A 16,518-nucleotide genomic window follows, 5' to 3' on the forward strand; every position below is an offset into this window, starting at 1 on the left:
AAATTGTGAAATCTCATTAACTTATATTCAAGAAAAAAATATTGTCTAAATTTATACTTCAAAGAATCAAATCAACTGAATGTCATACACATACACAAAATGTACCTTTTTTTTTTTTTTTTTTTAACATTTTCCTTTGTTCTAAAAAATATCTATGTAAAAAGTGTATGTACCCAATTGAAGCAGGATTGTCTCGAGTCCGACAAGTTGACCGGTTTAGCGAGTCGCATCCTTCCAAGTAACGGCTACTTCCACTCCTCATAGCCGGTCACGAATGCACCCACGCCGCCCCAACGCCAACGGTCACATTTTCCTTGGACAAAATTTTCTGAAAATCGCAAGTCACAACGTTTATGTAAGTCTCAGACTCCTTTATATAATCCTCAATCTCTCAGAAACCTTTTTCTTATTCATCGGAAAACAATCTTCAAGATACACACACATTCATAACGCACTATAGATTCTCTTCACTCTTCGATTTCCAAAGATGCATAGGCTTCTTCTTCTTCTACTTTATATGTCTGTTCTGTGTGTCACGCGGTCCGGCCTGGTACAAGCAGACAATGCGCCTGCTCCTTCGCCAAACCCAACACTTACGACGCCACCAGCAAAGTCGCCCCCTCCGTCAAATGCTCAGGCACCTTCTCCTTCCATTTCTCCGGCATCGCCTTCGAAGTCTCCGACTGTATCTCCGCCTACGTACACTCCAGCAAGTCCCGCGCCCGTTTCGAACCCACCGGCGAAATCTCCGTCCATTTCGCCAGCGAAATCACCGTCGACTTCACCTGTTAAATCTCCTTCCATTGCCCGTGAAAAGTCTCCAGCAAGTCCGCCGAAGCCCATCGTTTCTCCGACCCAGAGTCCATCGACAAATGGGCCTTCTCCAATACGGTTCCCTGCACCGGTTTCTTCTCCGAGTACCACACCCGCGAGCCCCCCGGAAACGGCAGACGTTCCAGCAAGTGGCATCGCTCCTGAGGCTTCGGCGAACATTCCATCAAGTTCTGCGACGCCTGGGGAGGCACCAGTAGTGTTTCCATCTAGCAGTAGTCCTCCGAGTCCGGCGCCGGGGAGTTTGTCGACGGAGACTGCACAAGGTCCGGTTAGTGATGACTCGGGTTCGGATTCGAATTACAAGGCACGGATCATTTTGAGCGGATTGAGTATTGTGGCGGCTTTGTCCTTTTAGTTTTCCCGACTTTCTTTTTTTTTTTTGTTTCCCTTTTCCCCCCTGCCTGTCCCACATTATTCACATTTGTTTGGCATTGTAACCAGATTTTTTTTTTTTAATAAAACCTTCTTTGTATTTTTATTGAACGATAAATAGAGATTACATTATAAATTTAGTTAATTTTATCTTTAAAATTTTAAAATTTTTTTTAATAATATCATTATAAAAATAATATTTTTTTTCATCAAATAGAGAATGTATGTGTAAACTCTTTATTAAATGAAAAAAAATATTATTTTTATAAGGATATTATTATAATTTAAAAAAAATTAAAAATAAAATTGACTGGCTTGCAAATGTAATTCTTATTTGAGAACTGTACGTAACATTGCTCTTATAAATTAGGAAGATATATTAGGATATATGCAAGTCTTACACACTCTATTTGAATAAAAAATAGAATCCACCGTTAAAAAAATATTTATTTCATATGGATTAAGATTTCCACATTTTTTTTCAAAAGCTCACACGAAATTTATACAATTTCATGCATATAAAACGTGTTAATATCATGTATAAAACTTCTGCGTACATGTAGCAGAGATAACTTTGTAAACATCAACACAAAATGAAGTTCTAATTTTATGAACTCGATTAAGAATTATAATAGCTTCAAAGTCGTCGTTACAATATTCGGACAATTTAAACGGGTTACGAATTTTCATTTTTTGTCTTGCTACTTTGCTGCCTGCAAAGTATACCGACAAGATAAGGTTACCCCGATTTATCCCATTTGTTCGTTTTAAATTGAGTGTTGTCAGAGTCTCATTTGACACAACACAGCACCTGTCACCGAGCATAAGAAATAAGGAAAACTCTATTATGCCACTCAAATTATATCGTTTGATTTGATTGTTCGGTATTTTTATTTTATTTTATATGAACAAAATAATTTTAAATGTATTGATATTTTTTTAAAAATATTTAAATATATTAAAAAATATAAATAAATAAAAAAAAACTAATTTTATAAATAACAGTAACATCGAGCGGTGCTACTCAAGCAGTAAAGTAGCACCGCTCAAGAAATAAAGCGACATAGCTCCATTTATGACAAAAATCCGATTCCCTCCCGCCTCCCCTCCCACCTCTCTCGCTCCCTTGCGAATCCAAACAACAAAATCCCGTCACAATAAATGCTCCAAGACAAGCATCAATTTTATTTTATTTTAGATAAATCAATGACGTGGCCATCACGTGACAAGATCACATTAGAGGCAACTTTAGCAGACTCGTTTGGTTACACAAATTATCTCATCTCATCTAATCATTATATTTTTTTCAAGGAAATATCTTCTCACCGATCATGCTTATAAATGGCTCAAGACAACCTTCAGTAATATTTTGCTACGTAGCTCACCCATGGATTAACAGTGGATGTGCGACACAATAGAATGAAAATTCCCCCCCTCCAAAAACAGAACATCCTCTCTCCTCGCACAGATCGACTCAAAGAGGTAAAATGCATTATTAATTAAACAATACTACATTATTGAAAATCTTGTTCAATTGAACATGAGCATACGAAAATTGACTTCGAAATGAAAAATGCATCTTCAAAAGTATACTAAAAATGTAATTTATTGTTTTTGGCGAACACCCTAGAATGAAAATGACTCCCAAACGAAGATGACTTGAAATCCATGGGTGAGGTGCATTATCGGAACAAAATCTTAATGTTATTGGCAAGAATGACTCCAAAATAAAAATGCATATTTAAAACAAATCATGGAGGACGACGATGGTGACTGCATTGGACTGCATGGTGGCTGCGTCAGACTGGCTGGTGGCGGCAATAAGTGGTAAAGGAACAAAGAGGCACAACGTCGAGATAGCAACAAAGAGAAAATGGAAAATACTTTCTAGGATTTTTAATTTTAGGTAGAAATCTTATGCAGTCATTCTCATAGTTTTACCTTGTGTAATATTGAGATGTCAGTTTTGATTGGGTGCTGTTATAAGGCTAAAAAAAGTCTTATCGCTCAAAAAGCATAACTATTTTTTCAAACTCTCATACAAAATATAAAAAATAATTTAATTTTTTTAAATTTTCAAATAAAAATTCTATTAAAAAATTATATTATAATAATATTTTTTTTAATTTTAATTTTTTATTTTATCTTATTCGTAACTAATCAAGGCCTTGGAGCACTCCCAATGGATGATGTAAAATACAATTGCCTTTAAAATATAAAGAAATTTGCACAAAAGTGAGGTCCAATGGATGTTTTATATCATCTTTATTTTAGATTTTACTATAGTAATTTCGTTACATGTAGAAAATACTATTTATAGCTGTAAATATTTTAAATTAATTTCTCTCTCTTTAGTGTCCGATTTTCCCCATTTCTTCCGGATTTCCTATTTTTATTTTAGGTCCCTTTCTCTCTTTCTTATTCCCACGCTTTCCTCTTTGTTGGCTGGGGTGACTCCAATATTCGGTCTATATATATAAAAGCTAGCTGTGTATGAATAAAAAAAAAAAAAGCTGCATATGACTCAGATAAAAAAAAAAAACTGCATATGACTCCAATCGCTTTGTCTATCCTTGTAGACGTGCAACAACTCATTGTATATACTTTGAGAATATTTTTATTATATAATTTTTTTTAAATTAATTTATATTTTGATTTAGTTTATAAATTTAAATTAATTTAAAATAAGACATAATTATACAATATTATATATGAGCAAGTATTGTAAATATTAAAAGATATGAAAATATTATTGATAATTAGAGAACATATTTGAAATGAATAAAAAATATTAAAAAATATAATATTAAAATGATATAAAAAAAATAAATAAATTTATAAATAATATATTGTAAAAATTAGTATATAAAATAAAAAAATACATTCTAATGATATATTTTAAAAGATAAAAAGAAGAATCTATTCAAAGTGCTCTTAGAACCGTAGCTTCTTCTATTTTTTATTTTTTTATTTTTTTATTGCGGCCTCCGGAAAAGGCCGAAAACGATGACGGCTGCGTTGTTTGTTAGGTACGTTTATCTTAAAAAAAGATATTTTCTTCACTATAGGAAATTATTTATTCCCAAATAATCAGAAACCAATCCTCGAACACTCTCAAAGAATATGGCGATATCCAACCTTTTCTACCCACTAAATTCCAGTCTCAGGCCCCTCCTCCACTCCACGTTCCTTAATTCCTCTTTTACACAACTTAACCTGACGAAGAAATCCATATACCCAACCAGAAAACACGGAAGAACACACATCAATGCCCAGTCCAATGGCAGCGGCTCAGCTGATGCCCCCGACCGCTTAATCTCAGCCGTATGTTACTTCTACCCCTTCTTCGATGGCATACAGTACGGAAAGTACGTTATCACCCAGATCACTCCCATGCAAGCTCTTATCCAGCCTTTGGTACCTGCTATAAGGGTCTTTAAGAGCTTTCCCTTTAATGGGTTCTTGGTGTTCTTGATCCTTTACTTCTTGGTTGTGAGGAACCGCAACTTTACTAGGTACGTGAGGTTCAATACCATGCAAGCTATTGTGCTTGATGTGCTGCTGATTTTTCCTGATGTTTTGGAGAGAAGCTTCAATCCAAGGGGTGGGTGGGGCTTGGACTTGTTGATGAGCTTGGACAGCACTGTGTTTCTGTTCCTTCTGGTTTCTTTGCTTTATGGGTCTTCTTCTTGCTTGCTGGGTCAGGTGCCCAGATTACCCATTGTTGCTGAAGCTGCTGACAGGCAAGTTCTTTGAGCAACCGTCTGGTTCTCATCTGTAGCTTTATTAGCCGATCTTAATTCATTTTTAAAGAAAGTGCTCTAGATTTTTACACTAGGATGTACTCGTTATGAAAGGAAGAAACTTGCATAATTCATTCCTGGTATTGTTGTATCACTACGTTTTTTTTTTTTCCCAATGAAATGGAGGAAACTCTTGATTTGGTAGCAGGTTGTTGACTTGTACCATATATAATGGGAATTTAGAAGTGGCCTTTTGACATTGATGGTTGATGTTCATGTTTGGGATACTGAAGTATACCGAACATTAGGATATTGTGGGGTTTTTTAGGCGTACTTGAATGGTCCTGGGTAGGCAATCTAAGTTTTTCTACAATGGATGAATTCATGTCATTATTGCTCACGTAGTTTCTCTTTGAAATGTTTTCCTTTGGTAGACGAGGAAAAGATAGTAGATGAGAAGATAGTTATCAATTGGTTGGAGAATTTTATCTAAAATCTAGTCTTGTGAGCAGTAGCGGCACCATAAGAGAGGTGATCTTCCTGCAGTTTTCTGGATTTGAAAGATTGAACATGTTGGTTGGTAATGGAGCCTCACTAAAAGAAATAGGATATCCTGCATTGAGGAGGAGCCTTGGAAACGGGACCAGGGGTAACTATTGTACATTTTTCCATGCTCTACTGGTTTCATCACATCTCTGTCAGTGTAGAGCGTTACGTATGTTGCCATGGTAGATCGATTTTCATTGTGCTGCTTAGGGAAGCCTTGAGTGTAGACTGTAGAGGCTCTTGCCAAGCAGGTGGTGATGGTGGAGAGCTAGTTCCCCTGATGGTTCACATGGCAAGAACTTGTAATCCATATATCAGACAACCATTGCGGAAAGGCAAGTCATGGTGGTAGATAGAACTCTTTGTTAGAGAGCATGCTGATATTGGAGATTGCTGATACCAGACTTTGGTCAGTGTCTGGGTATTCCAACGGGTATTCAGTGAATTTTAGTCCAACTCAAGGTATTATGATGGTGTAAATGCTTAGTATCAAATGAAACAGGTGTTCTCTTTTTGCTAGCATCTTATGGATGTAGAGGCCTGTCTATCTAGTACCAATGTGAAACAATTGGAACTAATTGAAATGATGTTCAGTGGCCCCTGTTCGGAGTTCCATTCCCAACATTCCTCTCATCTATTGAAGCCATTTCAGCTTTCTTTCCAATCAGGTGTGTTTGCACTTAGATCTCTCTCTTTTAACATTCGAACTTATCTTTGTTGTTCTTATTCCTATTGTTTAGGGAAAAGAATGGAATAAAACTTTGATTTATTCCACTAGTTATGTTGATCCACTATTGTTGCCCCAAAACAAGCGTAATATGTCTTTGTAATTAATGAGATAAACTGAAATACCATTGTTGGGTAAATCATGATTTCTTGTCTTTAATTTATCGTGTTTTTCTGTATACTCATGTGTACACGGGCTATGCCTACTTTATTCATATCAATAATATGTATCTCTTACTTAAAAAAAAAAAAAAAGCATTGTTGGGTAAATTATCAGCATCATTCTTTTAGAACTTTAGAATTGTGGTCAAAGTTTCTTCTGTACGCATCGAACATTCATCATAGATCATTATTGCAAGTTGATTGAATAGAGGACATTAGTGGCATGCTTCCCCATCAAAGCCTATGAGATAATCAACTATCCAACAGACGCTTTATGCCACATTGGCCTATAGGTTTTGGAGCTCAGGATATCCAATTGTCTCCTCAGCTGTTCATCCAGAACTATTAACTTACCAGTGGCCGCCATCTTGGATCCTCAGGCATTCATCACTATCATTGTTGCAAGCTGTTGTAGGCCATCTTGCTGGGTATTTGAAATAGAGAAACAAAGGATTGAAAACTAGAGAGATCCTGAAAACTACGGGATGCGTATTCCTTCCCATGGGCTTCTTGGGTCTTGATCTAAAAGCCTAACAAATTAAGGCACACCATTATTTTGGCGGTCCAATTAACTGTGCCACCTACGTGTGCCATGTCTATCTTGTTAAAATAAATTAATGATATTGAATAATTGAAAATTATTTCTTATGTTTAACTTGTAGATCTGATGTCAAATTATGAGATATTAAGCAGATAATGATAAAATTGATGATAAATATAATTTTTCTGAACTAAAATGTATTTCTACCTTCAAAATCCTTCATTTTTTCTTAAAATTTTTATGACAATATATGATTCGTGGGGATTCAGTCTAATTAATCCTCGAATACATATAGTCAATCATCTCATATCGAAAACACGCCAGGAATTGAAATCTGAAAAGCAATCAATAGGGTTTTATTTATTACAAAACTATTTCCAATTTATAAAACATGATGTATTCCGATCGACTTAAAATATGAAAACAAGAGTCACACTTGGAACAAAACGGCATAGGAAAATACTGACATCATACAGGGAAAAAGGAACATAGGCGGAGGAGATGAAGCGGAATAGTTGTCATAAGGCACATATCCGTAGGTAGTGGGAGGAGGGTATTGGCAGCACTGGACAACAGGAGTTGTTGGGCAGCTTCCTTGAGCAGGCGGTGGCGGTGGCGGTGGCAGTGGCAGTGGCAGTGGCGCTTCATATGTTGGAGGTGCTTCATATGTTGGGGCGGGCGGCGGTGGAGTTTCATATGAAGGATAGCCAGAGGGAGGTGGAGGAGCTGGTGCATGGCATAAAGACTGACAAAGTGTGCAGTTCATACAAGCAATAGGTGAAGAAGGTATGACATCGCCAGGAACTTCCCCTGACGCTGAGCAACCAAGTTTGGGCGCCGACAACAACCATATTGCTATGAGAAACACATATTCTGCTAGAAACATTATATTTCCTACTAGAAAGTCAAACCTCGGAAGAAAATCGAGAAACAGAACTAGGATGGATAGGATCAAGTATCTACTAGGATAAGAAATTTAAGGGTGTATCTAGAGGAAGATAGAATGTCACTTGGGCCTTGGGGAGCTTTGTGAATGGTTCGGACGATTCTACACCCTTCTTCAGATTTATAACCCCAACAACCTACTGACCTTTGGAATCTGGATATCTCACATTTTTTCTTCTGCACCCCGGATTTGGTGCCGCATGGCAACCATCTGTCATAATGATGTACAGGTAACACAGTCCACATGCAGGCAACGTCATTGTTTGTTTCCATTTTTCCTTTGTCCTCCGCTCTAAAATTGTCTTCTTTTATGACATAAAAGACCTATATGCTGTCAACAATGGTGACAACACTGAGAATACACTAACTTCAGTCCATGATTTCTGGTCTTAAATATAATCAACCTAATGACACGTTTCAATTCAAGAGACACCTTCATGGAAGCAGTAAACTAGCACAGCATAAAGTAGGATTTTCCAGCTCAATGCAACCAAGCCTTGGTGGTCATAAATAGGAATACTACATAGTGCTTTCTTCCATTCAGCTCTCTTTACAGACACAATCCTTATAAGACCCTTGTACCACCCCGCAGGGTGGTAACTCTCACATGCTCTAATAATAGTGTCTGAATTGGGACATGTTTGTAGAACAGAAAAACATGAAAAAAGAAAAAAAGAATGCCATTGGTCAGCTCTGTATCGAGTATTTATTCATTAAAAATATCAAATAATATGGGAAATAGGGGTTTGATACACCGACAACAAATACCAATTCTAGGTGATATTTTTCACCTAGAATTCGTCAGAAGGAATTGAGAAATTGTTCAGAATACTTCAGATCCCGGCTGTTCAAATATAAATAACTCGTACTGTTGTTGAAAGTTGACGTTATAGGCAGCGGTGAGAATCCTCTGTAGTCACCATGTAGCTTTGCCAAGCATAGGTCAATAATGTACTTGAAAAGCTGGTGCTTCTGGACAAAAGGTTGAGCTGCAAAGTCCTGAAATGGCATCCACTAAATAGAAAAAAAGTGGACCATGCCAAAAAATATATTAGTCACTAATGATATGCATTAGGCCATTATGAGAGCAGGTTCATGATTCAATTATGAAAATATGGAACATTTGCATCATGGAGGCTAGGGGGAACAATCAATATAAATAGCTAGGGGTTTCAAGTATCTGATCTCAACAGATATTCTAGATCTCACTTTTAGCAAGAGAGCTCATCTGCAACCTTGGCAGCCAAGAAAAAGGGACATCAAGTAATATTTGGGTTTCCAACTTGATACTGGTACGTGTGTATGCAACAGGGACTTGAAGTTCTCCCCCACTTCTATTAAAGCTCAAGTGCTTTTTATGTTAGTTTTTTTCCAGCATTACCAGTTCTAACTTGTCATAGACAATATGGGGGTGCGTGTGTAAGCATGTTTTATTCGCTGATGAAGCTAGATTGTTTATGGAGAAGTATTTTATGCAGCACATTAGAATAAAATATTTTTATTGCCTGCTTGCACCAGCTAACTGAGTTTTGAGAATATTATGAACTCTCAAATCAAAAAGAAGAAAAAACAGAAAAATGTGTTTTCGTTTATCATTGTCAACCAAGATTTACCTGGGCTGCCTCAATCTCTATTTCTTGCTTCTGGATGTCAAGCGATAGAGGACGCATCATGCAAATAAATAATAGATCTGACTTCTCAAATAATGTCTTGTGTAAATGCCTGTAAGATAAAACAGAAAAAAAAAAAAAAATGAATGCAGTATGTTAACTTCAACAGAATTTGTAAATTATTTTGGATATGCTACGCAAAGGCTTCTAAATTTTGAAATTTCTAGGTTCAGTATGAGAAGAGAGCTATCAAAAGACAAAGCAAGATGGAGCTGAGAGCTGGACGAAAAATAATTCATCTATGCAGACGAACTCAACGAGACCACATTTTCTTGGCGACACCGGCAATGGCCTCAAACCACCAACAATAATGATTGTGCCATATGTAAGGAACAAAATATCTAGGCTCAGCTCACAAGGCCACGACTACGAAACAAGAGGAAAAGCTGGAAGGAAAGGGAGAAGAGTGTGTCAAAATGGCAGTTTCAAGAGAAAGGGAGGAAGGGAGAGGTGGTCAGACATGCAAAGGAAAGGGAGGCACGCGGAAAGAGGAAGAAGAGATAAAAGAGGACTTCGGCTTCTTCAGCTTCTTCAACCGCTCGAAGGGGAGGTCTAGCGAGAATATCTTCTCCAGCAAGTAGATCTCCGGCTTCCATTGTATAGTGAAAAATGAGAAGATATGAGAGACTGTAAACAAGCATATTATAATGGGTTTCTCCTCCTCAAAAGCTCGTGGACGTAGGCATTATGCTGAACCACGTAAATTTATGTCTCAATCTCTTTACTTTTCCTACATAGCGAGCTGGGAATAACTATTTCTCCCCTTCCGGCCTGTTGTGCGATTTTTTACTCATTAACACCATAGCTACACATGCTGATGATAACCTCACAGCAACCAAGCACCACAGCAACAACCGGCAACCTCCACACCAACGCATACAACGACCAAAGACACCTCCAATGTAACCTTCACAAACAAAAGCCAAGGACCAGCATACCTGATCCTAACAGCTCATTAAACTGAACCAACAGAAATTCAACCAAGTCACAACTCAGCAAACTCCATTTTTTTTTTCTCTCATGCCAAATAATTTTTCAGGTGAACAAACTACAAACCAAGGGGACTGAACAAGAATTTCAAACTCTAGGGTTAGAATAAGCAAATTCAAAACCCTAGGATCATGCTCTAGCCCAAAGGTCTAGTATAGGCAATAAAAAATGTATACCTGACTGCTAGTACCTCCAGGAACTTTGTATCAATCTGAATCAGTAAAAACCAGTTGCCTTCATAAGACAATCATACCAGCACATAAATTAAAAGGTACAAACAAAATTTATCGATATGCATCTAACACATACTCCAGTTTCCTCTTTTACTTCTCTTGTGGCTGCCTCAAAAACATTCTCACCCTGCAAATTTTAGAACTCCTTTAGTGATTGATAACAAAATGCATTTAGTTTTCAAATAAAGAAAAACAGCTTTGTTAAGGTACATACTTCATCCACAACCCCAGTAGGAATTTTCCACACACCCGTTCCTTGGAATTTACCACTCTTTTCCTGAACAACAAGCAACTAGCAGAGACAGAGAGAGAGATTCAAATTCAGCAATATGGGGGGGGGGGGGGGGGGGGGGGGGGGTGTTGACTGGACATTTTCTATGACATAATGTATGTTTATTCACAATGATTAGGAGAGATATTAGTAAGTCCAGAGGAAGTTCCTACCTCTCTTTTATCATTCAAGACGATAGCACCAATAACTGCACGGTTTGAAGCATTTGCAGGAATTGTACATGTGGTTTCAGGAATCCAGTAAACCAACATCAGGTATTTTGGCTCGGCATGGTGGTACCAAAATCCCTCCTGTCAGCATTATATCAGTGTTGCACGAAAGAGAAATCAATTAATCAATATTTAAAGGATCAGATGCCTCAATCAACAATGCATTACATAGAAAATGGTCATTGAATTTGAAACATAGTGTTGATGAACCACCTACATATATCGATGAGGAAATAGACACAAAATTCCAAACAATTTTTTTTTCTTTAAATTAATTGCAGGACTCGGGACTAAGCGCCCTAAGACCCTTACTCAATCATGTTGATGCTTCTACGCCTTAATTAGGTACCTTCACTAGCTCATGGGCCGCAAGATAGCACAGTGCCAAAACCTCAAGAAAACCGAGTTAAAACTCAAAAATTCAACATGAAGACTTACTTTTTAATCTTTTTAGAATATTAGATATGGCAAATGCTGCAGTTCCAACACGGCCAGTTCCATTTGAAGGAAGATGTATTGAGATGCTTATAGCTATAGAAGGGCAATTTGTTGTCACCACTAAGTTGCTTAGAAGCAGAAAATGATTACCTTCACTGTAGGTTCCACCAGACTTGCTAGACCAATGGGCAGTTTAATCCAGACACCCTTCTTGCCCTGCGAATTACATCTTAAAGTTAATCAAACTTGAAAACAAGAAAAGAAAAAGCTTTTATTTTCACCAACGGATAATAATCTGCGTGATTGACAACTTATTACATTAACTAGGAAAAAAATGGAAAGAAAGGAGTAAAAGAAAGTGAAGAAGCGGGCTATAATGAAACACCATAAACTAAGCGAGGGGCCCAAAAGCTACACCACTTCATCCCATTTGGTCCATTTTTTTGTTACCGTGAGATGAAGATTTTAAGCCAACGCTTGTCATTACTGAGTAAAGTTGAGACCGTAGATTGAACAAACTTTCAGAGCTTCAGACCATTTATCAGAAAATGCAACAACCTCATCTATTTGTATGCAAGAAATGACAACCTGTCGCCTCCACTCAGAGACAGAAGCTCTAAGCAAAGTAACAAAGACCTCGGAGTCCATGGCCTCCTTCATCTCCACAATGATCCCTCCATGGTCATCGTTGGTCGCCGGAAGCAGTTCAACATGCTCAATTCCATTTTCACACACCTGTGCTGGAACTGACATGGTCAGATTCCACAGCCGAAATTAGCAAATCGGATGATACAGCCTGAAACTGTGGATGACAAGAAGGACGAAGAAAACAACAGTGACAACCATATTGTCCTCGTACAATTCTTCGTAATAATAATAAAAAATGATAAAATCCGATAAAAACTAGAAGAATTCTTCACGATTGAAGCAACGTAAAAATCTCATGTATCAAGGAATTACAACATAAATCAATTCAGAAAGCATTCTCTAACTACACAATCAGGACAATAACAGCTTATTCTGAAAATAAGTGATGAACGAAAAGATATACTGGCTACGGCTTATTTTGTTGTTTGATTGAGCTTCATCAGGGAGAAAGTGGTACTGGCTGTTGAGGGCTGTTGCCAACGACCAATTTACATGCGGGGAAAAACTCGTATGCAACGAGTGCGCGGTGCGTAGTAGTTCCACTCATTCTGTACGAACCCATGGGATCTCTCGGAAGCTTTTGGATGGGTCCCGCTTACATAGCCGCCGTCGTCTTATTCTTGACGTGAATAGGGGAGTGCTATGGACCACCATCGGTCTAAAGGCTCGAGCAATAATTTCGTTCAAACGCAACTTTATGCTTGATTATTAAGGTCTGTTTAGATGTTAAAGTGAGTTGAGTTGAGTTGAATTGTGATGATAAAATATTATTAGAATATTATTTTTTAATATTATTATTATTTTAAAATTTGAAAAAGTTGAATTGTTTATTATATTTTGTATTGAGATTTGAAAAAGTTATAATGATGAGTTGAGATGAATTGAGGTGAGTTTGATAACCAAACGCACCCTAAATCCTTTTGACTACGATGATTTTTGAAATTAGAGATATTTTAGTTATAAATAGATTTTATAAAAATATATATATAATTTGATATAATTGAATGTAATATACTATATTATATTAAGTTACATCAGTTTGTAAGTTTACTTTTATAAAATCTTTTTATGACGGTAGCACTAGTCATACTAAGTCCTGGTTTGTATTTGTAACTCATCTCAATTCATCTCAACTCATCTCATTACTATTCATCAACTTTAATTCATAAATCTCACTACTATTCACAACCCATCTCAGTACTATTCACAATTCATCTCAACTCATCTTCGAATCCAAACGAAATGTAATTCTAAATATGCAAATTTTGTGCAATCCACTTGAAAAATAGTGAATGAGTTGGGTCTCATAATTATTCATTTTTTAAAGAGATTATATATAATTTATATATCTTATGATTGTATAAATTATTTTCTATTTTATTCTATTATATAATTAAATTTTGTTTAATTTTAATTAATTTGATAAAGAGAAATACTACCGTCATAAGAATATTTTATAAAAATAAATTTATAAATTGATGTGTTTTTATATGATACGTTAGTTTTACTTTACAATAAAAATAATTTTACAATCTAACATATTATTAGATCATATCAATAAATTTATTTTTATAAAACTATTTTATGACTAAATTATTTCTCATCCTAATGGAATGACCGACAGTTTATGCCTCAATAATTGTGAGCTACGAGTAGTGCATGTAACACTCTTTTTTAATTTCAAAATTACTTTTTAGTATGCATGTTTTTTAAAACGAAAATCATCTTTCCTTGTGTTTTTTGATCTATTTGGCTGCAATTCGTTAATTTATTGATAAGAAATATTGAAATGATGCTCACATATAATCTCATCACTCATCATGACACAACCCAATTACAATTGAGTATTAAAGATTTACTTTTTTTAAAGGTACTTTGAACGGTTACAAGGATATTTTTTATTTATTTATTATTAAGTTGAAAAAATAAATTTTTAATTTGATGTAGAGTGATTGTTGTTGTATGTTTTGTCCTTTTATAGTCAATATTTGCGTACTAGAGATAGATAGTCAACCTTTGGAAAAAAAAAAATCCTTACCATCAAACATGACGTAGATATCACAAAGATACATACTTTTTTTGAACATCGTCTGATCAAAGGATTGAATTTGGAATTCAACAAAGCACATTTCCAGCCTGGCTGGATGTGATAGTCATTGTTTGGTTGGTTAGTAAACCTAGAGAGGGACAAGCACTGAAAATTATATTAAACTTTCCCCCTCCTTTTTTTTTTTTTTTTTTATAATATAATTTTCTTTTTGATTGTGTATGCACGTTTTGGGTCATTTGTTTCAAGTAAATTATGGACATTTGATAAATTACTATTCTTTACTTTATTATTACTTTTTATCTACTTTTTTATTATTCATTAATTTTTATCTACTTTTTATTACTATTAAATATTTTATTATTATTTTTTCACTACTATTCATAAACATTTTCAACACTTATCAGATATTCTCACATCTGCAACATCCATATCGGCATCAACAACCTAATTTACTTTCAACTTTTGCTTCTGCATATCGTCTACCTGATATCTATTGTCTATTTCAAATGTACTCTTATCATTGTAATTGTAACAATTTGAGCTATATAAATAAACCAATACACGTACTGGTTCCGCATTGAGACCAGAACCCTTTATTCATATCTTATTTCTTTCAATTTGGGACTAAATTTCACAAATTATGGACAAGTCATACACAACTTTGCCTTAAATTTCACAAATTATGGGCAAGTCATGCACAACTTTGCTTACGCCTTTTTTTTTTTTTTTTTTTTTCACTCTTTGGGAGTATTTGTTTGGCTCACTCTGCAAATAGTTGTATCTCCCCCTTATAAAAATATAAAGAGAAAGGATCATGATTGAGGGACAGATAAATACCATGTACAATCTTTACATAATTTTCAATATTCAAAGAAATAACAGTTATTTTGATCCTGTTGACTATTTCTTTTAAAGTTTTTAATGCTTGTTATCTCTTACAAAATTTTTACCGTCGTTCAACTATGTTTTATCTCAAATTCATGTATTTGGAATATCTTTATTAGTTGTAAATTATTTTTTATTAAGTTTTAGTATGTTGTGAGTATTGTTTAAAACTCTAAATCTATTTTTGGCCTTTTGATTTGGTCTTATAATTTCTTTTTATTTATTCAGGGGATGGAGAGCTTGAACCTAGTTCACCCATTTAGAGAGTAGACCTTATAACATCTAATCAAAAAGACCTTGGCAATTTTGATCTTATAATTGACCAAGGCCATATGTAACCTATTGTTGGTTCAATCTTTCAGTTTATTGTTAGTTATTTGTTGGCTCTTGCCCATTGTCAACGCATTGTTGGTCACAAACCCCATGTTTGATATTCTAGCTACTAGTCACTTCATTACCAACGACACTTTCATTATTTCATTGGCGATCAATCAATAAATATTAAGGTTACACTCAAATTTCAAACCTAATATTTCAAAGTTTTTTACCTTGACTTTGAGGAAGGATGTTGAAGATAATAACAAATCAAAAATTTGATTTGATTATTATCCTAATTTGACTCCATAGTTATTAAATTACCTAATTTTATTTTAGTATCAAATTAAGAGATATGATTTTGATTATGATGAAGATATTTATTTTACTTTATCTTATCTATATGTAATTTCTTTTAAATTAGCGATCAATGAATGTTTTGTACTCAATTATAGCTAAAAACAGCACATATGTAGCCTCCAAAGTCCCTATTATCTTCCTTCTCTTTTTCATTTTAGTTTATATTTTATTATATTTTCTATCATTTATGTTTATCTTTCTCATGTATAGGGCTTAAAATTCAAGCAACCCATTTTAGAAAAACCCATACTCTGCCAGCAAAGCGCCAGCTAAATGGCTTCCTATATATATATATATAAACACGACCAAGATGCAATTGGAGATGTTGGTTGGAAGTTTTTTGAGTCAGTTTTCTATTATGAAAGTAATCGCTCCATAGATCCTATATCATTTATATGAAGAAGTACTCATGTAACAAAATAGATTTTTATTTATACAAATAGAACTTAGAACTTGGAACTTGCTCAAGCTGCCAACAGGCCAAACATGGTCAAGACCTACGAATTCCAACTCTTTTAATTGTTTCAATTCCATTAGCCTTTTGCATTCTGATGTATGA

At 35.3% G+C, this 16,518-nt stretch overlaps 3 protein-coding genes across 5 annotated transcripts; 2 read left to right on the forward strand and 1 right to left on the reverse strand.

The window, feature by feature from the left end:
- The first annotated feature begins 487 nt into the window (after positions 1-487).
- LOC121236713 (vegetative cell wall protein gp1-like) lies at positions 488-1,189 on the forward strand. The gene has a single exon (XM_041133142.1). It carries the CDS (start codon positions 488-490, stop codon positions 1,187-1,189), a length of 702 nt encoding a protein of 233 aa, XP_040989076.1.
- A 3,075-nt stretch (positions 1,190-4,264) lies between these two features.
- On the forward strand, positions 4,265-5,210 carry LOC121237830 (protein TIC 20-v, chloroplastic). The gene has a single exon (XM_041134722.1). It carries the CDS (start codon positions 4,330-4,332, stop codon positions 4,960-4,962), a length of 633 nt encoding a protein of 210 aa, XP_040990656.1. The 5' UTR covers positions 4,265-4,329; the 3' UTR covers positions 4,963-5,210.
- Positions 5,211-7,251: 2,041 nt separating this feature from the next.
- Positions 7,252-12,892, reverse strand: LOC121237828 (nudix hydrolase 10-like). 3 transcript variants are annotated; one of them, XM_041134719.1, is made up of 9 exons: positions 12,753-12,892; positions 12,290-12,503; positions 11,852-11,917; positions 11,207-11,344; positions 10,977-11,054; positions 10,839-10,889; positions 10,706-10,740; positions 9,483-9,591; positions 7,252-8,883 (listed from the first exon to the last, which is right to left on the reverse strand). In XM_041134719.1, exons 2-9 carry the CDS (start codon positions 12,452-12,454, stop codon positions 8,671-8,673), a joined length of 855 nt encoding a protein of 284 aa, XP_040990653.1. In that variant the 5' UTR covers positions 12,455-12,503; positions 12,753-12,892; the 3' UTR covers positions 7,252-8,670. The 3 variants fall into 3 exon arrangements, with proteins under 3 accessions (XP_040990653.1, XP_040990655.1, XP_040990654.1); XM_041134721.1 differs by having other exon boundaries at positions 12,740-12,869; XM_041134720.1 differs by having other exon boundaries at positions 12,622-12,814.
- Positions 12,893-16,518: the final 3,626 nt, after the last annotated feature.

This window comes from Juglans microcarpa x Juglans regia, chromosome 6S (assembly GCF_004785595.1).
Source record: "Juglans microcarpa x Juglans regia isolate MS1-56 chromosome 6S, Jm3101_v1.0, whole genome shotgun sequence".
Taxonomy (NCBI): domain Eukaryota; kingdom Viridiplantae; phylum Streptophyta; class Magnoliopsida; order Fagales; family Juglandaceae; genus Juglans; species Juglans microcarpa x Juglans regia.

Bases quoted from the DNA above. Each gene is read 5' to 3' on its own strand.
- LOC121236713 (XM_041133142.1), top strand. From the start codon at position 488: ATGCATAGGCTTCTTCTTCTTCTACTTTATATGTCTGTTCTGTGTGTC.
- LOC121237830 (XM_041134722.1), top strand. From the start codon at position 4,330: ATGGCGATATCCAACCTTTTCTACCCACTAAATTCCAGTCTCAGGCCC.
- LOC121237828 (XM_041134719.1), bottom strand. From the start codon at position 12,454: ATGTCAGTTCCAGCACAGGTGTGTGAAAATGGAATTGAGCATGTTGAA. The intron at 9,592-10,705 runs GTATACATTTTT...TTTATCTTACAG, and splicing joins CTGGAGGTACTAGCAGTCAG to GCATTTACACAAGACATTAT. The intron at 8,884-9,482 runs GTAAATCTTGGT...TTTTCTATTTAG, and splicing joins TAGAGATTGAGGCAGCCCAG to TGGATGCCATTTCAGGACTT.